This window comes from Nannobrachium achirus (assembly GCF_963921795.1).
Source record: "Nannobrachium achirus genome assembly, chromosome: 10".
NCBI classification, from domain to species: domain Eukaryota; kingdom Metazoa; phylum Chordata; class Actinopteri; order Myctophiformes; family Myctophidae; genus Nannobrachium; species Nannobrachium achirus.
Window position 1 is genome coordinate 43428784 of NC_137819.1, and position 23089 is coordinate 43451872.

Sequence of the window (23089 nt, forward strand, 5' to 3'; positions counted from 1 at the left end):
GGCGAGAGAGAGAGAGAGCAGGCATGTGCACACACAGACATCAAAGGGGGCTTGAGCCCCTGCCCTTTTATCCGTCTGTAAAAAGTGCCCTCCCCAGACCATGTATGCAGTTTTTACTATGGTGAAATAATTGCAAATGCCCCCCTTTCCATGCCATACCTGAAGGCAGCATTCAAGAGAATTGCCATGTCCAAACTCTCCTGAACTTGAATGCAGCATCTTATGTTGAAAGAATTGCCCTCTCTGTGTAGAAATCCATGCCGTATATGCCACATCTCCAGTACTGACTTGATTATGCTTAGTTCAGTGTTGTATCAAGTACCGAAAATAGCCGACCTCCAAGCTCACAACGTGTCGCAGAGGCCTGCTATTTTCGATATTTCCACCAAAAAGCCCTTTTAGAAATGTCAGCTCCTGCCTCTCTAACATTCTCTGCACGTCCCAGAGAGAGAGAGAGAGAGAGAGAGAGAGAGAGAGAGAGAGAGAGAGAGAGAGAGAGAGAGAGAGAGAGAGAGAGAGAGAGAGAGAGAGAGAGAGAGGGAAAAGCAATGACAAATTGGGGGAACAGACACGAGGTATCCCAAGAAGAGAGACCATCACTCTCATTAGGGTCAAAGCTCGGACCACGAGGGAGCATCTGGGTTTCTCTCCGCCTTCTCCGTCCCGGAAAACCTGAGGGAGTGAGAGGACCTCTCCGTCTTCCCCCCGTCCTTGACACCGGGAAACAGAGGGACGGAAGGGGACAGAGGGGAAGTAGGAGACAAATGTACAGCACGCAGACAATGAAAGACAGGAACGGCATGATCGATGACAACGCTCATGTGTTGTCTACGAACAAGTGTGTGTGGGTCTGTGTGTGCGTGCGTGTGTGTGCGCGCGTGTGTGTGCGTTCGTGCCTGTGCGAGAGCGTGTGAAGATAACGCCGTTGTCGGGTGAAAACCTTGTATGTCCAAAACCGTTCGTTTTGCATTTATCATTTTAAAAATGATTTAAACTAGTGAAAACAGCCGATCTACAAGCACACAACGCCTCACGGTGCCAGCTGTTGTGAGCTTGTAGATCTGTTGTCTTCACTACCTTTGTGCGACACCCTGTAAGATGAAGCAGGGCTTTACTTTGTGAAAAAACGTACACATTTGAAACTTGGAGATAGAAGGTTTCTGCCCGACAGTGACGATAAGCAGGGACCAAGCCAGCGTACCATGCATGTGAGGCCCGCCCATGCACACACGTCGTCTTGCGTGTGTGCCGTGGGCACGTTGGTGGGTGTGCGTGTATGGGCGTGCGCCCCCCCCCCCCCCCCTGTTCCTTGATGGACGAGGAACATCCTTTGCCGTTTCAGCAGTGGGAGTGCTTAAAGCACCCGGGCCCCAGGGACGAGCCGTGTCACAGACTCCCACTCCAGTGACTTATGGACCTGCCACTACGGACGCCCCAGGGCTGCCGGGGGCTGGGTGGGGGCGGTGGAACACACATGACACTATGGGAGCTAGGAGCCCCTTAAGGAAGCCTCCTACTCCGCTCCCACGTGAGACGGAAGCCATTATAGCCATCTCTCGAGACATTTCTTAAAGGCTATAAACCTCTGCTGAATTTTGCAAAAATGATGCGCGTAATAATGTTGATGTATGAAGGGGTGGTGCATGGGGAGAGGGGGGGGGGGGGGGTGGCGATTAATGGAGACTAATGGCGGAGTTACCAGGCAAAAATATTCAAAATTGTTTTCTCATTATGGCTCTCGAGCTCCTTTGGTCTGTGTTTGTTTGATTGTTTCTTTTCCTCTGTCTCGATCTGACCCGCTCTCCATCTTGTAGATACAGCCCACATGGAAGGGATGGAGTAGATTGTGACAAATGAGTTTAAATAACGTGGTGTGGTTATTTTGTTTTCCATTCACCGCTGCTGTGAATCCCTACAGGCCTACGACCTTAATAGACACTGGTTGCTGGGTTTAACACGCACGCACGCACGCGCGCACGCACACACACACACACATATTATTTGTGCATGTGAAACAATGAATGCCCGCATTGCAGACATTCATTGTTTTTATGGCCTATTGGCAGTGAAAAGTTCTTTATCATTCTGTTATCATGGAAATTGTTATCTTGGAACAGAACAAAAAAAAAATCCAATTCTCATTACCAGAGTTGTGCACAGCAACGTGTGAGTACGATTTCTGATTGTTTTGTTACTTTCGATGTTATATTGAGTTAAACAACTCGGTCTGTTGAATGCACGTCTGCTTCTTCAGTGCTCTGAGCATTGCTTTGTCCAGGGACTGAGCCATTAATGACACTATTAGACATAATTTACCGCCCAAACTAATAACCTCAAATGGGGAGTGTGATGAGAATATCACACATTGCGCATGCACACACACACACGCACGCACGCACGCACGCACGCACGCATGCACGCGTGCGCTAAGCGCAAGCATGCGACATTGAGACTGCACTCACACAACCCTGATCTGAAAGCCCTGTGCTCTCAATCAGTATCTAATGTAATGAAATCAGTCATCTTGCTCATCCCTCTCTCTCTCTCTCTCTCTCTCACATGCACACGCACACAGGCACACTCGCTCGCACTCACACGCACGCACGCACGCGCGCACGCACGCGCGCACGCACGCGCACACATCCCTTTCAGTCCATGTCCCCTCCTTGGCTCTGTCCCTCTCATATCTCACTGCTCTCATTAAGTACTGTCTCTCTCTTATTTCACACACACTATGCACATGATATCAATACATACCACTAACTCACGGATTAGCCTCCTTAGTCCAATTCCTACTGCTGGTTCAGTGTCTTGTGACATTACAGGGGTTACTTAGAGAATAATCCCTAGAAGGGCGGAAGAAAACACAAGGGGAGTACAGTAGTTACCATGTCTCTCCACCAGGGCTCCCTGTGGCTTTATAGCTGCACTGAACATCTACTGTAGGCACTGTCTGCAAATATGCTAATGAATCAGGAGTCCCTTGTGTCTATGCTAATCTGTTAGCACTGGGTGGGAAGTTGTGTTAAGGTGGCCCTGGCTGGTCTGAAAAAAGGCTACGCCACAGTGGAGACTGAAGGAGATAAGTCTATCTGACAATGGAGGTGTTGCACTCTCTGTCTCTCTCTCTCTCTCTCTCTCTCTCTCTCTCTCTCTCTCTCTCTCTGTTTACCAGTTGAAACATCTTTGGATAGGATTTTGTTTCTCATTTTTTTCACCCAGTGCCAATGCCTAAGCTGTAATCCTGGGCACTACCTTCCCTCCGCTGACCCCACCCAGGGTATGGGCGCTGATGACGCAGAGGAGAACACGCAGGAATTATACCCAGGACCTTAGCTGTGAGGCGATAGCGTTACCGACTGCGCCACCGTGCCCCCATCTTTGGATATGATTTGACATAAAAGAGGAGTAATCAAAGTGATAAATTATCAAAGTGCCTCTCTCTTTTCTCACGGTTAGATTCTGGTGGGAATCTGATTTGGCATTTGATATATGAGATTAAAATGTGTAGTCCTTTCTTCAAAGAGTAGCCTATGTGCTTCCTCGATTTGTGCTACGCGGGCCTTTACAATTCGAGGTATTGCACCGCCTTCATATCTGCCTAAGTACAAATTGTGTACGATTGGGGCAGACTGTGCACCACGTTTAAGAGAGCAACAGTGTCATGTGGTAACATACAGTAAATGGGCGTTTGGCTCAGATTGAAGGTTCTGGGCACAAGTAACCCAACTTAGTTTACCAGGGCTCTATACTAGATCGCTAGTATTTCCCTTTATACCAAAACTCTGACAAAGATATCGTCGTTGTCGGGTGGAAACCTTGTATGTCCAAAACCATTGGTTTTGCATTTATCATTTTAAAAATGATTTAAACTAGTGAAAACAGCCGATCTACAAGCACACAACGCATCGCATCGTACCGCACAACGCATCGCACTGCGAGGCGTTTTGTGCTTGTAGATCTGCTGTTTTCACTACTTTTGTGCGACGGCCTTGTATGATGAAGCAGGGCTTTACTTTGCGAAAGAAGGTACAAATTTGAAACTTGGAGATACGAGGTTTCCACCTGACAACGACGATATACAACCTCGTGATATGTCACAATGCATTGCAAATATGTACAGTAGATGGGAATTTTTTTGCCAAAAGTTCACCTCAGGTTATGCCTGTGACTGCCTCTTGTGCTTGGCTGAGTTGTCATGTAACTGCAATTCCGGTTGCATCCTGAATGCCAAATTTCCCAGCCTTGATGATCTGACATAATGAGGTCTTCATATGGCACTTCGTGGAGGGGAGCCGCTTGTAGGCCGTATATCCAACACCACATGAAAGCAGTATAAGCTACTTTGATGCTGCCAAGGTTTTGTCTCCTCATCTGCCGCCCTGTTTTTATATTGAGGCATTGGAGGTCATGGTTGTTGACTCAGCATCATCACTCCCCCCTGATGAGCTTATTGGACACCAGCTGTGTGCAGTCAAATCAGTTACCGACCAATTATTGCCAAACACCAGGCTTTTATGGAAAGTAAAGCTCGGAAAACATTGTCCTTGTTGAACCTTGTGGATGTGCAAAAAAAAAAAAAAGTGGCTTGGCCGTGGACTTTTTCCTGCTGTGCATTAGAGGCGCTTTTAAAGCATCGCTCTTGCAATGGTTATGGGGTAAGTCTGGTCTTGTAGTGCTTTTTGTTTGTTTATCAGTAAAAGCGAGAGAACGAGATTTATACTTTGAAGTCTAGGCCTGACATGGTCAGGTCACAGACATGATTTGCACAGCCTGTAAGTGGCAGTGCTTCATCCCCCCTCCTCAGACCATACGCAGTACAGTAGAATGGTTTGTGAATGCAATGATTTGTGTGATGGTGCGCTGCCAGTAAGCTGGGTTACTGTCCTAAGGGCCATTCTGTCCCTCTCTCTCCAGAGTTCAGTCCGGTCCAATCCCTGTGGAGTGAGAGAGTTTCATCCAAAGTCCAACACATGCTCTAGCCAGCTCCTTCACAGCATGGGAGTGTGTATAACTGTGACTCGGCTGCATGTGGGCTGATTGTGAGGCCACGTGTGTGTGTGCGTGTACGCGTGTGTGTACGCGTAGGGTTTGCGTGTGCGTGCGGTGAGTCTGGGATCATTTCCCAGCGTTATCTACATTGTCAGGCTTTGGATGTTCGAGACACCATTATACCCAAAATGGTTATTTATTCTATTTCCCCTGGCAGGATATTAGCTGATGATAGCTGAGATAGGCTATGTATGTTTATGCGAATAGTTTATTTTGCAAAGACAGACAAGGATGAATTGCATGCAGCTGCCTTTTGTGTGTTTTCCCAGTATGTTTTGCTAATGTTAGCTAGTTTTCGGTAACCGCCCTTGGAGCATGCCTACACACAAATGGAAGCTATGGTGTCCTTATTCAGGGACACGTTGACAGAACTGGGCAATGTTCTGTGTCCAGGATTGAACCAGGAACCTTTGCACTAAAAGGTCAGCTACCTTAACATTAGGGGTATATATATTAGAGCCCTGCAAGCCCGACGGAACCCGACCAGGGCTCATTTCTGAAACTCACCAACGGGCCTAGAGCCGGGCCGGGCTCAGAACCATGCTCGGAACATTTCGATACTCCGTATTTTACGAGATGGCTTGTAACCACGGCAAGCCGACAATAATATCAATCAATCAATGCCTAATTTTCTGCTGTGAGGATATACAGTAACATAACAAACGGTGGGTGGAGGAAGATTTCTTACTTGTGTTGTGATGTTGACTTCTTTCTTTTAGGCTGTACATACTCTCTCCGACCACAGCGTTTTCGTGGGAAAGTTCCAACTTTCTAACGTGCGTGCAGCTTTACAAACTCAAATTAGGAGTAATCCTTTTCAGAAGTTGCAAGAGATGTTATTTTGTAGTTGAATCGGACCTTTTAGACGCACATTTCGGTGGTCTGTGACAGTATGGACTCCCCTTGATAGTGTAGCTGCTGCGCGCAGCAGTGAAAGCCACGCACGAAAATATTTAATTAAATAATAAGGTCGGGCCGGGCTCGTTTCTGAAACTCACCAACGGGCCTGGGGCCGGGCCGGGCCTTAATTCCACGGGCCCGGGCCGAGCCGGGCCCTTGGAAGGGCTCTAATATATATATATATATATATATAGTTTTTACTTTGAACAATACCGTATGGGCTGTTCTGTTTGGGAAAGGGCCATTCGGTTCGGTACACCGGTTAGGTTCAGCATTGTTGCACCCCTACTTAACATGCCATTTGCTGAAAGAGAGTTCAATTAATGTAGAAACATTTCTCTGCATTTATTACATAATGTCACCTTTCTCCTGGATCTCTAGAGTATTATGCATATGTGTGTGTGCTTGTGTGCAGTCGTGGGTATGCACATCTGTGGGTGTGAACTCCTACCCATCCTCTTTATTTCACTTCACTGGACTCTGTCCCTACAGTATACTTATACCTTTCACTTCCCCAAGCTCACCACATTAACGCTGATGTCCCTATTTTAGGCATGTCATTATATGGGAAAATTCGCAAAACTAGCCTAGCACATGCTTAATTTTTACTCTGTCTTACGGCAGTGTCATGTGGTGAAAATAGATCTACAAGCTTACCGCGCATTGCGCGTGGCGAGATATTTGGTGTAGAGGGGAAAAAGGAGGCTGTGGTCAATGAAGTAGGATTTATGGTCCGAGCACCTCGGCTCTAATGTAGCCTGACAGTGTGTCGCTGTTTTGAGTCCAGTTCCCGACGACCTTTGCTGCGTGTCTCTCTCCCTCTTTCCTGTCTATGTCCACTTAATAAAGTAATAAAGGCAGAAAATCACGACCACAGTATAGCCGTGATCTCCGCCATGGACTCACTAATTAACCTTGTCTCTCCTCTCCCCCTCCATCTCTCTCTCTCTCTCTCTCTCTCTCTCTCTCTCTCTCTCTCTCAATCTAAATCTTTCCCTACCTCCATCTCTCTCTCTATCTCCCCAGCGTTGCCCAGCTATACCTGTGGGAACCCTGGGCAGCTGCTCAATGGCCTCCAGCAGGGCACCACCTTCAACATAGGAGACAAGATCCGCTACAGCTGCGGCCAGGGCTACGTGCTGGAGGGCCACACCACCCTGTCCTGCCTGGCCACCTCTACCGGCACCGCCGCCTGGGACTTCCCCCTCCCCTACTGCAGAGGTACTGCACTGCACTGTAATGGATGAGCACACATTAGAAGTACATGGGACGATGGCATGCTTGACCTGCCTGAGTCTAAAAGGAGATTTAAGACCTGAGGCTGATGTCCTCTAAATCAAATTGATTGATTGATTGATTGATTGATTGATTGATTGATTGATTGATTGATTGATTGATTGAAGAATGTATTAGAAGTTTGCAATAGGAAAAAGTATACAGTTTCATAACAGCACAAATCACTGGTACAAGGTCAACTAAAAAGAGATCCTAGTAAGCGTTACGGCTTATTTACACACTTTATGTATCTCATATAACATTGAAAGACAGACGGATAGAACACAGTACTTTGCATAACATCAATCCATTTCAGGATAACATCAATTACAAAAGCAGAAAAGGGGGGGGGGGGGGGTAGTGGAAACATGGGGGCTTAGTCTATTTACAAGTCTCCAGTAGTGGCCGTCTGAAGGTGACTTTTCAGACCAATTTTGAAGGAGGCTAGGGATTCGCATTCCTTTAAGGCCTACGGAAGGGCGTTCCACATGTTGGTGGTATAGCTGGAGAACGAATTAGAGCCTTTTTTAGTGTTAAATCTAGGTTGAACATGAATAGTGGAGCTGCCTCTGGTGTTGTGACCGTGGACATCCTTAGGACGTAGTTTGTCAGGTACATGGGTATCTTTGAGGTGTAGTGTATCTTGTACACCAGGCCCATTGCAAGATGTTGTACTCTGTCAGCTACTCTGAGCCACCCCACACTAAAGTGGTGATAAACGGTAAGTTGGGCCCGAGGAGGAAGACCAAGCACGACCCTAATCAGTTTGTTCTGGGCTGTTTGGAGCTTTAACTTTAAGGCAATTGGGGCATCGCAATACCATACGAGGTTTCCGTAATCAATGAGGAGCCCAGAAAGATTTTTCTTAAAAAACATATTGTAGTTAAAGATGTTTAAGCTTGTAGTGCTTTATGAGCTTGTATTTTTGAATAGCCAGTTTTAGTCATCTAAAATTACACGATGTGATGGGGAAAAAAGATTATAATGAGAAACCTTCTCGAATATAATGAGAAACTTTCTCGAAGACTTTGTACTGTATCTCAAAGTAATGAGAAACCTCTCGAAATAATTACATCTAAACATAATGACATATACTTTCTCTCAAAATAATAACAGAATAGGCTATCTAAAACCTATAACCCTAACCCTATAATGAAAATGCTGTTGGATCATAAAGTATGTTTGAATTAAATGCTTCAGATTCATACACACCTTATTTGTCAACCATTTTACTGGCAATAGATTTGGGTTGATGACGTTGGTGCAAGTACAATTCCTGTACATGCACTAGTCGTATTACTACAATATTGATGGACATACAGTGAGATAGTGTTTCCATAGGACTGGTTGTACCAAGGCCACACTTCCAGTGTAATATGAATACAGTGCAAGATTGACGTAACAAGTACCCTAGCTGTCAAATAGAAATAGATACTGTAGATACATGGCACAGTAATAGTATATAAACCTCCACCTCCTGGAGAGAAATGCAGGTGTCATAGCGCAGTGGTTCTCAACCTGTGGGTCGGGACCCCCAGGGGGGTCCCCAAATTATTTTGGGGGGTCCCCAGATGATTAACTTAATGTGCAACATTTTCTCACTCAACAGTAAACAAACCAACAAAGTTTACCCCCTAAGCCCCCCACCCCACAAACCCAATACTGATGAAAAATATTTAAGGAATAAATAAATAAAATGTTATGTGAAAGACAATTGACTGACTTCTATGTTTGTAAACCATACTATAAAATCATACTTTTTATGCTGGAAAGTATCTTCAGCCTCACGAAAACCCTATCCGATCACCTACAGTCCTCAGATTTGGAGCTGGAAACTGCCAATGATCTTGTCTGTTCAGTTATCCATAACCTAGGTGCGAGTGAATCATGTTTGTCATATTAGTACTATTCATTATTGTTTGTTGCCCCCGCTCTAAAAAAGCCAGCTCCCCCATAGCCCCCCAAGTCACAATTCTCTGGAACCGCCGCTGACTCTTAATGCTCGTCAGGGTGGGGGGTCCCCAGATAAAATATTATTATTTCATGGGTCGTGGCCTGAAAAGGTTGAGAACCACTGTCATAGCAGACAGGTTGAAAAACAACAACAACAAAACCAAACTAGAAAAGAAAATGTAAGTGTGCCTGCAGCTCGCTAAGTGTGTGCAACCTTGTTAGCATTAGCATTTTTGCATTAACATTAACATCATTATTAGAATTTTTTAAATTAGCATTTTTATCATTAGAAACATTTTTATTAGCATTAGCTTTAGCATTTTTTGCATTATCATTGAATTTTTCCCTTTATCATTTTAAACATTAGGCATTTGTTAGCGGTTAGCCGTTGGGACTGTGGGACCACCCACTGAGTTTGAGACCAGTAACATGTTGGGAACTGGAGACATGGCTGTTTAAAGCCCAGCCAATAGGAAGGCAGAGGTGGGGCTTAAGCAATTACAGATAATTCCTATTTGTCATGTAAGTACACACAGCGAGTTTCGAGACGTTACCATGCTGCAAACTGGAGATATAGCTGTTTAAAGCTAAGCCAATAGGAAGATAGGGGCGGGGCTTAAGAGGGGCGGGGCTTAAGTAATAAGTCCCTATTGGCCGTTTAAGTCCAGACACCAAGTTTCAAGACAGTACCATGCTGTGAACTGGAATAGTGGCTGTTTAAAGCCCAGCCAATAGGAATACAGAGGGGGCGGGCTTAATCAATTACAGCTCATTTATTGGCCAGAAAAAGACCAAAGTTGTGTGTGCATTTTAAAGTTTAAATCACGTTGCTAGGCAAAAGTATGGCAGAGTTATGTGGCACCAAAGTTTCAGGTTTTTTTCCGAGTCCCCCATTCAAAGTCAATGAGGGTTTTTTCGCGTAGTTTTTTACGAATTACGTTTCCATGGTAACATGGATCGGAAAGAAAAGTAATAGCACACCATTCCCGGCCGAGCCGCACATTTTGATATATATATTGCGACGGTGGCGTAAATCGTGCGGCAGTTATTACGTGCCGAAATTTCCCCCATTCTAAGTCAATGGGGTTTTTGGGCGTCGTTTTTTGCGAATTACGTCGCAATGGTAACGCGGATCGGAAAGAAAAGTAATAGCACACCATTCCCGGCCGAGCCGCACGTTTTGATGTATATATTGCGGCGGTGGCGTAAATCGTGCGGCAGTTATTACGGCTCCAAATTTGTGGGATCATTATTATTAACTAGAAAAGAAAATTTCCAAGAAATTTTAAGTGTGCCTGCAGCTCGCTAAGTCTGTGCAACCTTGTGTAGCGGTTGGTGTTAGCATTAGCGTTACATTTTTTAACATTAGCATTTTTTGCATAAGCTTTAACATTATGGTTCTTCATATGACACCACCCACAGCCATTTCGACTAATTAGTGGCGTTTTGGCGCATTTTTGGCCGTTATCACGGGTCGCACTTTAACGACAGTTTTTTGAGAAAAAATTGTTTTGTGAGAAAAAAATTGTTTTGTGAGAAAAAAAAAGTTTTTTGAGAAAAAAAAACTTTGAGGAAAAAAAAATTTTGAGAAAAAAAATTGAGAAAAAAAAATTGAGAAAAAAAAATTGAGAAAAAAAAATTTGAGAAAAAAAAATTTGAGAAAAAAAAATTTTTGAGAAAAAAAAATTTGAGAAAAAAAAATTGAGAAAAAAAAAATTTGAGAAAAAAAATTTTGAGAAAAAAAATGTTGAGAAAAAAAAATTTGAGAAAAAAAAATTGAGAAAAAAAAATAGAGAAAAAAAAATAGAGAAAAAAAATTTGAGAAAAAAAGATTTTGAGAAAAAAAAAATTTTGAGAAAAAAAATTTGAGAAAAAAAAAATTGAGAAAAAAAAAGAATTATGATACCAGCCGCGAGTCTGTACGACAAACGGTTCATGAGTTATAGAGGCACTTCCTGTTTGGCGAAGGACACTTCCTGTTACAGAGGGGGCGGGGCTTAATCAATTACAGCTCATCCCTATTGGCCGGAAAAAGACCAAAGTTGTGTGTGCATTTTAAAGTTTAAATCACGTTGCTAGGCAAAAGTATGGCAGAGTTATGTGGCGCCAAGGTTTCTGGGTTTTTTTCGGAGTCCCCCATTCTAAGTCAATGGGGTTTTTGGGCGTCGTTTTTTGCGAATTACATCGCAATCGTATCGCGGATCGGAAAGAAAAGTAATAGCACACCATTCCCGGCCGAGCCGCACATTTTGATGTATATATTGCGGGGGTGGCGTAAATTGTGCGGCAGTTATTACGTGCCGAAGTTTCCCCCATTCTAAGTCAATGGGGTTTTTTGGCGTCGTTTTTTGCGAATTACGTCGCAATGGTAACGCGGATCGGAAAGAAAAGTAATAGCACACCATTCCCGGCCGAGCCGCACGTTTTGATGTATATATTGCGGCGGTGGCGTAAATTGTGCGGCAGTTATTACGAGCAGAAATTTGCAAGAACATTACTTACTGACTGACTGACTGACTGACTGACTGACTTAAGTATGGCGGATTACGATAAGTGTTCTGCTATTGCATAGCAGGCACACTTAATTAACTAAGTATGGCGGATTACAATAAGTGTTTTGCCATTGCGTTGCATGGCAGGCACACTTAATAAATGAAATAGTTAACGTTTGGATTGTTCGTTTCTGGCGCACATACTGTATACTGATCACTTGTTCTTTTATGAACCGTAGCATATGGTAAGCGCAAGCGCACCCACCCACACATGTTGCAGAGCGTTTACCCTGGGCTTATGTTGTATTGTTGTTATGCTAATGTCTTATTTACAATGACAGGACCACATGCGCTCTCTGCCCAGTGAGGTACCTGTGCCATTTGTCCTCCTCCTCGCACTGTTAGCGAAACCCCCCATGGCAAAGACACATGCCAATGTGTGCGCTCTAACCCAACGAAATAGTGTACCACGTGACAAATACAATGTCAGCCATATACGCACTCAGTGTAAAGTAACTAAGTAGATGTACTTAAGTAAAACTACTTCCAATTGTCATCACTTTTACTACGTACTCCACTACATCTTAGAGGAGATTATTGTACCTTTGCGCTACTACAATTATTTGAACATTTTAGCTACTAGTTACTTTGTAGATTTTGATTATTATTAAGTGTGCCTGCCATGCAATGGCAAAACACTTATTGTACTCCGCCATACTTAAGTAATTAAGTAACGTTCTTGCAAATTTGGAGCCGTAATAACTGTCGCACGATTTATGCCACCGCCGCAATGTATACATCAAAACGTGCGGCTCGGCCGGGAATGGTGTGCTATTACTTTTCTAAGAGAAAAGTTGTATCGTTTAATTGATATTAATTTATTAGTGAATTAATTTTACCCATTGACTTATAATGGGAATCGCAAAAACTCACATTCAATATTTTTTTTCTCGCAAACCATAGGGGCTACAGTTTCAAAACTTGGAGAGGAGATTTATAATGATATCAAGGATTAAATAAAAAATAATTTTGTCAGTTGGCCTCATGGTGGCGCTATAACAGCCCACTTTACCTTTCGGCCTGTAACTCTTGAACCGTAGGTCGGAAAATGAAAATTCCTTTTTCCCTGGATTCCTTGGGTCATGACGCATCTCCTCATATAGGCCACGCCCATTTGCGTCAGGAGAGATTTTCCGCCATTTTGAATTTTCTTCAAAACACACTTTTTGCTCCTTTTCCTACATATTTTCTCCAAATGTCACAAAAATCGATACACACGATCTATGGACTCATGCGATAAACTTATTTAAACGATATTTTGATAGTCCATACCGTTCTTCCGTAACAGGGTTCCAAAGTTAGCGGGAGGAGCCCGTTTTGTAAGAAGTAGCCATAAATCACAAACGAAACATCCAGTCAACACCAAATTTTAACCACAAGTGGGGGGCGCTATACTGAACATATACTGAGCATTTCCACTTCGACCCATAGGGGGCACCACAAACGCGCAAAACGTAACCGTTTCATGCCAAAACGTGTTTTTCAGGGGGAACGACCCTCTCAAAACGAAACACTTAACACCAACCGCTACACAAGGTTGCACAGACTTAGCGAGCTGCAGGCACACTTAAAATTTCGTAGAAATTTTCTTTTCTAGTTTTTTTTTAAAAATCAACCCTATATACATTTCGACCATTGAAAATAGCCGATCCACAAGCTCACACTGCATATTGTGAGCTTGTAGATCGTCTATTTTCAAAATATATATATTTTTTTACATTTTGAACTTCTGCACAGTGACTACTTTTGACTTTTGGTACTTTAAGTAAATTGTCATACCAATACTTTTGCACGTTTTCGCAAGTACATTTTGAATTCCTGACTCATACTTGTAACAGAGCATTTCTACATTGCGCTATTGATACTCTTACTGTGAGTACTTTTTCCACCAACGATGACATGAACACAAGGCTTTGCATGATGGATATACATGCATGCGAGTGCATGTCTGGGCGTGCGTGTGTGTCTGTGTGGCCGTGGTTGGTGTCAGAGAGCCTGCTGAGCGGAGTGCTGTGATGCGGTGCCATCTGTAGTCAGCCTGGGAGTCAGGAAGCCCACATAGGAACGCACATGGCTGTGAACTCTGCGCCAGAACATGCCTCCACCTCCAACCTAACTACCCACGCACATGCATGCACACACACATACACGCACGCGCGCACGCACGCGCGCACGATACGCACGCACACACACACGCACATGCACGCCTGTTAGAACATCTTAGAAGCTGGTTACTGTACATGCAGGGGCGTCACAAGGTGGGGGGGGGGGGGGGGGGACTGAGTTACTAGGGCCCAAGGTGGAGGGGCCCTAATTATTTTTTACTTTAGCTATTGAAAAATAGCAGATATACAAGCTCATACGAGCTTGTAGATCTGCTATTTTTGAAAAGTCGTGAAAATTTGTGCAAATCTTTGAATATATGTATTTTTTAAGGCAAGATTTGTAACTAAAATTTTGCTTCTGGGGGGTCCCTGGAAATTTTGGAGTTCCTTCACATGAAAACTTTTGAGAACCACTGACATAGAAACACAGGTTTAACCCTCTAAGGCCCGCATTAAGAAATACTTGAAATAAAAAATTGAAAAAAATCAGATGGTGTTGTAGGAGTCCTATTAAGAGGAAAATGTAATGTTTTTTTCAAAAAAATGTTTTTGTAAGATTTTATAGCCATAAATCAAAAATCATAAATCATGCTCTAATTTACATATGGGGGATATTTTTCACAATAATAACATATGTACATGTTCTAGACATTCTAATGATCACCCAAAAAAATAGTACAGGCATTTTACTTATGTTTTTGTGAGGTATAGCTTCCATGAAAAAGTGAGATGTTGTTCGTCAAAACTCTGGAATTTCAGCGGGTGTGGCGGGTGTGAATGTCAGCCCCTGTGGGGGGTATTTATATGCAAATATTGTGGCCAATGGCATTGTAATACTAAACAATAGAATCCAATGGTGGTGTTTAGGTGGTAGGGGGAGCTAAAATAAAATGATTTAAACCTTTTTTTGGATAAAATACAAACGTTGTAATATTACAACCGTGGGCCTTAGAGGGTTAAAAAGAAAAATGAACCTTAGAAGGATTTGAAATATTCAAAGGTTTTCACGATTTTTCAAAAAATTGCAGATCTACAAGCTCTCTGAGCTTGTATATCTGCTATTTTCAATAGTTAAAGCACAGGGGCCCCACAGTGAATCCTTGTACCCAGGGCCCAGAATTTGGTGCGACACTCCTGTATACACGTATGCAGAGGCAGGTGTGGAGGCGTGGCTTTGTGTGAAGCGCTACGAAGCTGCGCTATCGAGCAGCGGCTGACATGATACGTACTGCAGTGTTCCTTTTGAAAGCAAATTTCAATTTAGTTTAGTCATAGTTTTTTGAATACAAATTCCTTTTGTTTTAGTAATTTTTTGTCATCTGAAAAGTTTTGGTCTAGTTTTAGTCGACTAAATGTACAGTTGATTTTGTCTACACTAATGTATTTTTGGCGGGCCTTGATGGCGTCGTAATTGTTGATTCTACACTTGGTTGCATAATGAAAATAATGTGAGCTTGTAGATCGACTATTTTCAGAGCGCGCGCACGCACACACGCACACACACACACACACACACACACACACACACACACACACACACACACTCTGAAAGCCTAGCCTACACAGAAAAATGCCATCATTGGACCATGTAAAACCTTTTGGAGAGTCAATTAACAATGGAAGATTGTCGTGAAAATTTTACTTTCACCTGTCTATAAAATATTCTGTTGATGCAGGCGTTGAAACAACAGTGAAAAGGAATCAATTATGTAAAGAGCTGAAGATGTCAATATGATTTCACAGTGTATTTTGCTAATACTATATACAGAAGCTGCACAGGCTTATGTGTGATATGTATTATATGTATGTGTATCATCGTAGTGCTTTACAGTGATATGTGCATAATTGTAGTGCTTACAGTTCACTCCTGCATGAGGCAGGCAGGGTATCAATAGGGCAAGCTATTTTAATGCTCAGAGGTTGGGAAGTCCTGGAATAGACACGCTGTGATTGGCCAGTAGTCACTTTGAGGGGCAAAAGCAGTCCCCACAACAATATTTACTATTCTGTCACTATTGGGATAGCCTGATTTCAGACTCAGCTGACGCTTGAGTCTGACATTGTGCCCCGTCTGAACGATTTCTGGGGGACTTTTGTGCGAGTGTGCACGCGGACGGCCGCGAGCGAGTGATCGCGACACACAGTGATCGTGACGCACGGTGATCGCGACGCACAGTGATCGCAACGCCCAGTCGCAGCATGTGTGTGTTAGAGTCATTGGTAACACCTTTGAAGGAAGTGAGAAGAGACTCAACATCTCTCCAATATGGTTGCTGTGCATATCCTTGTCTGCTCACTCAGTACCACACCTGCCTCTGCATGTTAACTAGAAAGTGTTAGGTGCCGTGTCAGTCAGGTGATCATTATAGCTTCACTCAGCACCATGCCAGCTTCTACGTGTTATTAAGTTAAACCCTTGAATGAATCCTAGCATCACTGTTCCGAGCATTTTATAATAGGCAGACAGGCACTCTGCAAAAAAATCAGATCTAGTGTACAAATGAGGTATTGTGAGCTTCTAGATCAGCTATTTCTGACAGAAGGATTTGGCGTAGAGTGAAAAAAGAGGGAACCAAGTATATCCTGGGGGATCCCAGTCAATAGGGTTTAATTGGTTAATTATTGATTTCCCTAAAATCACGCAAAGCGGAGTCATGTCATGGATCTGTCCCATTTAGCGCCACCATCAGGCTGATTTTTTCAAACACATTTTGGACACTGCTCCTACAGATTTTGCCCTAAAATCACGCAAAGCAGAGTCATGTCATCAACATGGCTCTGTCCCATTTAGCGCCACCATCAGGCCGATTTTTTCAAACACATTTTTGGACACTGTTGACCTGACGGTCGCTAATCTCTCGATTAGGGAGTCTTACTGGTTGATGTCAGATGTAGTTTTGGCGTATGGGTGCATATACGCCATCATTTGTAGCATAGGTATCACACAGGCGATCATTGCGACCGTCAGGTCGCAGTTACTATCAAAACCTCCACCGGCTGTCAGTCAGTCTGTCAGTCAGTCAGTCTGTCTGTCCGTCACATCACGTCATGTCACGTCACGTCACGTCACGTCACGTCACGTCACGTCACGTCACGACACACTTTTGCCCTACTCATACCGGTATCTCCGCCACTGTTGCCCCTATCCATGCCAAACTTTACACACACACTCCTTGGCTGCCAAACCACAACCTCCACCCCTCATTTCTCACATGGCCCTCTTCTAGCGCCACCATGAGGCCGATTCTTGCAAAACCCATTTTTGGACACTGCTGCTACAGATTCTCCTCTAAAATCACGCAAAGCGGTACGCAGTATCTCTAAAGACATGTCGTCAACATGGATTTGTCCCATTTCCCATATTCCCTCCTGATTGGCTACCATTGCCTTCTAAAGTTTGTGTATGCGACCTGACGGTCGCTTATCTCCCGATTAGGGAGTCTTACTGGTGTTAACGTTGCACCGAAATGACAAACTCACAGCCTAGATTATGTGCATGTGTGGAAACACATAGTTCCCATAGCGTAGTCGTATTTGTTTTTACATACCGTATAATTGTATTTCTTTCATAATATTTACTCTCCCATCTCTGTTCCTCTCTCGTCTTCTCCTTTACTCACTAAGGTTATGCATTTTGGTTCCTCTCATCTCTCTCTCTGTGTCTCACCATCTCGCTCACTCTAACCTGTTTTCGTACTGGAAATAACGTGCTCAGGCACCCAAGGATGTCATTATGCCACTTCCTCAGCACAAATTGCACGGCAACAAGTTTTTTTGAAACTGGCAATTTCCGTCTCGAGTAATTGAGGTCTCCCGGCATGCGTAAAAGTCAGCACACACCTGAGCGCTCGCTCATTATGCACAACTGTAGTGTTAATGGCACTACAGCGCCTGCCCATGTGTTTAAGAGCAGACTTGGCATGGCTGCCCCCACCATCCCAGACTCAGGGGACGTCTACTGTGTGCTGCCAGTAGGCTATGGTTGGATATTTGAGTCAAAGATAATACCCAACCTCTCAGTGATAGTCAGGTTCACTACGTATTTTTGTTGGATTTCTTTGGAGATTAGTAAAACTATACATTTTTGAAATCTTCAGAGCATGGGGAATCCAAAAATCTTTGTTGGCATTTGCACAGACACCTGTAAAGCTGCCATTTTGGACGTTCAAAATGGCCGACATAAAATACATAATTTGTGCTACTTTGGCTTCTAGACAACATAGAAACTTAATTAAACATGACAATCCTATGTTTTCTGGGTCAGGGAATCGAATGAGTAAATGATGGGTGTAAAATATTTCGAACCCCCACCCCCTTTCTGGGGGTTATCTATTTTGGGACCTCCCAGAACAGTACGCCAGCCAGTTATGTCAGATTTTCATAATATTAGAGTTGTTTTGTAGGCTTTAAAACATCCTGAGTTCATTTATTATACTTTTAAAGCAGCCAGAATAACCTTTCTGGCGTTTGGTTGGGGTCTTTCCTCACATGGGACCCCCAGATGGACCCCTGAGCCTATCTCAGTAATCGCTCTGCTCCTGCTCCAGAACAATGTTAAATTAGATCATAACTGAACCATAAAAGTTGTTGTAGCTGGGCTCTGAAAACAAAAATGAGTAGTAGCAAATAACAGGGGTCTTCCACGGGGGTCCGGGACCCCTGGGGGGTCCTCAGAGTTACTACAGGGGGCCTGCCAAATCTTGATGGGATCTTTTTTTTAACATTTGAAACTTTGAATGTTTTTTATGTATCCTGCATGGGTTTATGTATTGTTCTTTGATGGTTTATTAGTATTCTCAGTATTATTTATAACATTTTTGTGTTAGACAGTTATGGTTGATAGCTGTTACTGCAGGGATTGCAATAATGAAAGTATTGCAACTTCTCACTTTAGGCCGCAGAACATTTATTGCACTGCACTCACACTTACAACACAACACACACACACAACTCTTATTGTCACCCCAAAACCCTCATCCTATCCTCTTAAAGAGCCCATGGTCAATATGCCCAAAGAGATTCACTACAATACAGTAATTTCAGAAATGCAGGATCTATTCGTCTTCATCATTGTCATCTTCAATGTCCAACCTAATAGTGTTGACAGTCTCCACCATAGCATATAGTGAAAGGCAAGCTTTTTTGAGCAGGGAGGGCAAGACCCCTGACTGGAACACAACCTCCACTCTCTAAAAACTTGCTTGAATATATCTATTCCTTTTTTTTTGTACCTTTGACTGTTGCAAATTTCAGTAACAGCAGGGGGACATCAGTGTCGGGTGACCAAACACATATGTCTCGCAAAGCACCGTAAGCAGCAGAGGCAAGGACTTGATGAGGAATCAGGGAATGCATATGTGTGCACTTCCTCAGAATCATGTCCCAGGTATTGTATTAAGATGCCTACAAGGTCATACCTGAAAAATGGGTTCCTTCAATCGAAGAAATGGAATTCAGAGAGTGGAGGGTATGGGAGTCTTGCCCTCCCTGCTCCAAAGGCCTTTTTTGTTGATTGATTGAAGTATTTATTAGAGGTTCTGCATAGGTAAAGGTACAGTTTCATGACAGTACAGTTCACTGATACAAGGTCAACTAAAAGGAAACTCGGGTAAGGCAAGGCTTATTTCCGTTGAGATCCTTCTCTTTAACTCATAAATATAGGAAGCAGGTTGCTAGGGGCAGTGCAGCTGCTCAATAACCTGCCTTGCACTCCTCCCTGCAAATGCTATGGTGGAGACTGTCAACACTATTAGGGAGGACATGTATTGTAGTGAATCTCTTTGGGCATAATTGACCATGAGCTCTTTAAGAAGATAGGGTGCAGCTTTTGGGGTGACGATAACAAGTGTGTGTGTTGTGTTGTCAGTGTGAGTGCAGGGCAATAAATGGACACGTTGTTCTGCATGCTCAAAGTGAGAAGTTGCAATACTTTCATTATTGCAATCCCTGCAGTAACAGCTATCAACCATAACTGTAACACAACAATGTTATAAATAATACTGAGAATACTAATAAACCAAAAAAGTACAATACATAAACCCTGGATACTAAAAAACATTCAAAGTTTCAAATGTTAAAAAAAAAGAAAAAAGATCCCATCAAGATTTGGCAGGCCCCCTGTAGTAACTCTGAGGACCCCCCAGGGGTCCCGGACCCCTGTGGAAAACCCCTGGTATTTGCTACTACTCATTTTTGTTTTCAGAGCCCTACAACAACTTTTATGGTTCAGTTATGATCTAATTTAACATTGTTCGGGAGCAGGAGAGTGAATACTGAGATATAGGGGTCCATCTGGGGGTCCCAGGTGAGGAAAGACCCCAACTAAACGCCAGAAAGGTTATTCTGGCTGCTTTAAAAGTGTAATAAATGAACTCATGATGTTTTAAAACCTACAAAACAACTCTAATATTATGAAAATCTGACATAACTGGCTGGCGTACTGTTCTGGGAGGTCCCAAAATGGATAACCCCCAGAAAGGGGGTGGGGGTCCGAAATATTTTACACCCATCATTTACTCATTCGATTCCCTGACCCAGAAAACATAGGATTGGCATGTTTAATTAAGTTTCTATGTTGTCTAGAGGCCAAGATAGCACAAATTATGTATTTTATGTCGGCCATTTTGAACATCCAAAATGGCGGCTTTGCAGGTGTCTGTGCAAATGCCAACAAAGATTTTTGGATTCCCCATGCTCTGAAGATTTAAAAAATGTATAGTTTTACTAATCTCCAAAAAAATCCTACGAATAAACATTTCTTAACGTAGCAAACCTGACTATGAATGGCACATGATTGTTTTGTGTTTGGTGTATTATGGGAGCACTATACTGTGTGTGTGTGTGTGTGTGTGTGTGTGTGTGTGTGTGTGTGTGTGTGTGTGTGTGTGTGTGTGTGTGTGTGTGTGTGTGTGTGTGTGTGTGTGTGTGTGTGTGTATATATCTCGTCACTGTTGGGTAGAAACCTTGTATCTCCAAGTTTCAATTTATTTCGTAAAGTAAAGCACTGCTTCATCATACAAGGCCATTGCACAAAAGTAGTGAAAACAGCCGATCTAGAAGCTGTAGATCGGCTGTTTTCACTAGTTTAAATCATTTTAAAAATGATAAATTCAAAACAAACGGTTTTGGACATACAAGGTTTCAACCCAACAGCGACGCTATATATAGGTGATCACTGGAAAAATCCTTACATTTCTTTCCCTCATCTGTTTTACTCTTTGCTTGGCCAAATATAACAAGGAAAATGCTTTATCACTTTTTCCTCTAAAGTTATCTGTATGTAAATGACATTTTCACACTTCTCGTACGTTCTCTGTTCCATTCAGATCAGCATTCCTTTTTCTGCTATTTGTGACATTTTATACCCCCACTCCAAGTGCTTACTGTTGTCTAACAGCACACACAAGCATCGTTTCTGTCTTGGGTGCAACTATGTGTTTAAATGCATGCAGATGCATTTAAACTGCAAGTGTATGTTTGTGTTTGTGTGTGTGTGTGTGTGTGTGTGTGTGTGTGTGTGTGTGTGTGTGTGTGTGTGTGGGGGGGGGGGGGGGCATACAAAAGTGGCATACAGTAAAAGTATACAAATAAAGTTCATTGCAGTTTTGGCTTTGGTCTAGCGGTCCAGGCACCTAGGCTGATGTGTACCTTGACAGCGCATCGCGGGTTCGACTCCTGTCCCCGATGATTTTTGCTCAATGTCTCTCCCCATCTCTCTCTCCCGGTTTCCTGTCTGTCTCTAAGCCCAAAAAGCCTCCAAAAATATCTTAATTGAAAAGTTCATTGAATGTCATAAAAAAGGCTGAAACATGTTGCCTGATTTTATAGTTATAACTAAGATTAACTAACATTTTGAATGAAAGCCATTTAACCTTTTTTGGAAGATGTGCCTTGTATTCAATCAATCAATCAAAAAAGGACTGTTTCAGACACCAGGTAGCCGAGGATTCTTTTTCTTTTCAAATCTTTTTATTGTTGTTGTACAATGTTGCATTAAGGTAGGTATACATAATGACACCCCAAATCCCATTCCCATCACAGTAAAAGTACACTTATTGGCACAAAATAGCATGAGATCTGAGGACTATCATAGTATGTAGAAGACAAGTATAGAAAAAAGAAAAAAACCTACCCATAGAAGGTAATAAAAGAAAAACATTTTCTCCCCTCCATATTTCCAATTTAGTGTTTAAGCCAATTCCCCGTACCCTCCTGCTCTATACGCGAGATCTATCCCTGCTAATCCCCACAGTAGTCACTGGGAGGGTGCAGACAGCAACAGGTCTCCTCCGGTACCCGGGCCGTTGAGCCACCATCTTCTTTTCGGTAGCTGAGGATTCTGATTGGACTGTAGCCAAGGCGGGACCAGAGGATTCCAATTCAAGTCACTTCCCTACCTACTGTGATTTGTGACGGGTGACGTTTGGGAATCAGTCTTTGTGTGTGTGTGTGTGTGTGTGTGTGTGTGTGTGTGTGTGTGTGTGTGTGTGTGTGTGTGTGTGTGTGTGTGTGTGTGTGTGTGTGTGTGTGTGTGTGTGTGTGTGTGTGTGTGTGTGTGTGTGTGTGTGTGTGTGTGGAGGGGGAGGGGGGGTACTTGCATACATCATCCATGCTGGTGGTTGCCACGGACGTCAGAAGAAGCCTTGAGCGAGAGACAGTCCTTCCACCGGTTGAAACGGCGTGACATCGCCGCCGACAGGCTGGAAACGCACACCGTCGAGCCGCGGGAAAACGAAATGACATCTGTGAGCAAAACTGCGACAGGCGATTAAAATGAACGTCTTAATGCAACGCGTCCTCTCACGGATATAAGAACACACGCACAAGTCGAGACCGAGTTTCCCGCAGGCCCCCGGCAGGATCTGCGGCGAGATTTTAGACTTTACAATTTTTAACACTTTTTCAAAGGCCAGCGCGAAGGCTGCGGAACGGAGCGAGAGTGAGAGGAGGGTGAAGGTGGAGGGGTTTAGTTTGCTCCTCGAGTGTGAAGAAGGCGTCTGCTGCGGAATATCAATCTGCGCCGGTGTCCTTTCTTCTCACCGAGCTCAGGGGTGTCACAAGGGGGGGGAGTGAGACTGAGTTACCAGGGCCCAAGGTGGAGGGGCCTTAATTATTTTATACTTTTGCTATTGAAAAATAGCAGATATACAAGCGCCGAGTGCCGCGCTGCGAGCTTGTAGATCTGCTATTTTTTAAAAGTAATCCTAACCCTATAGGCCTATGTATTTTTTAAGCGAACATTTGTAACTAAAA

The 23089-nt window shown here is 43.4% G+C and overlaps 1 protein-coding gene across 1 annotated transcript in view; it reads left to right on the plus strand.

Moving 5' to 3' along the window:
* The window catches only part of csmd2 (CUB and Sushi multiple domains 2), a gene marked incomplete at its 5' end in the record, with an annotated part of 568918 nt that overhangs the window by 111118 nt on the left and 434711 nt on the right, over window positions 1-23089 (plus strand). Inside the window, one exon of the mRNA XM_080735514.1 lies at window positions 6979-7173. Within this exon, the coding sequence (XP_080591640.1) occupies window positions 6979-7173 (195 nt within the window). The remainder of the gene's footprint in view (window positions 1-6978; window positions 7174-23089) is intronic.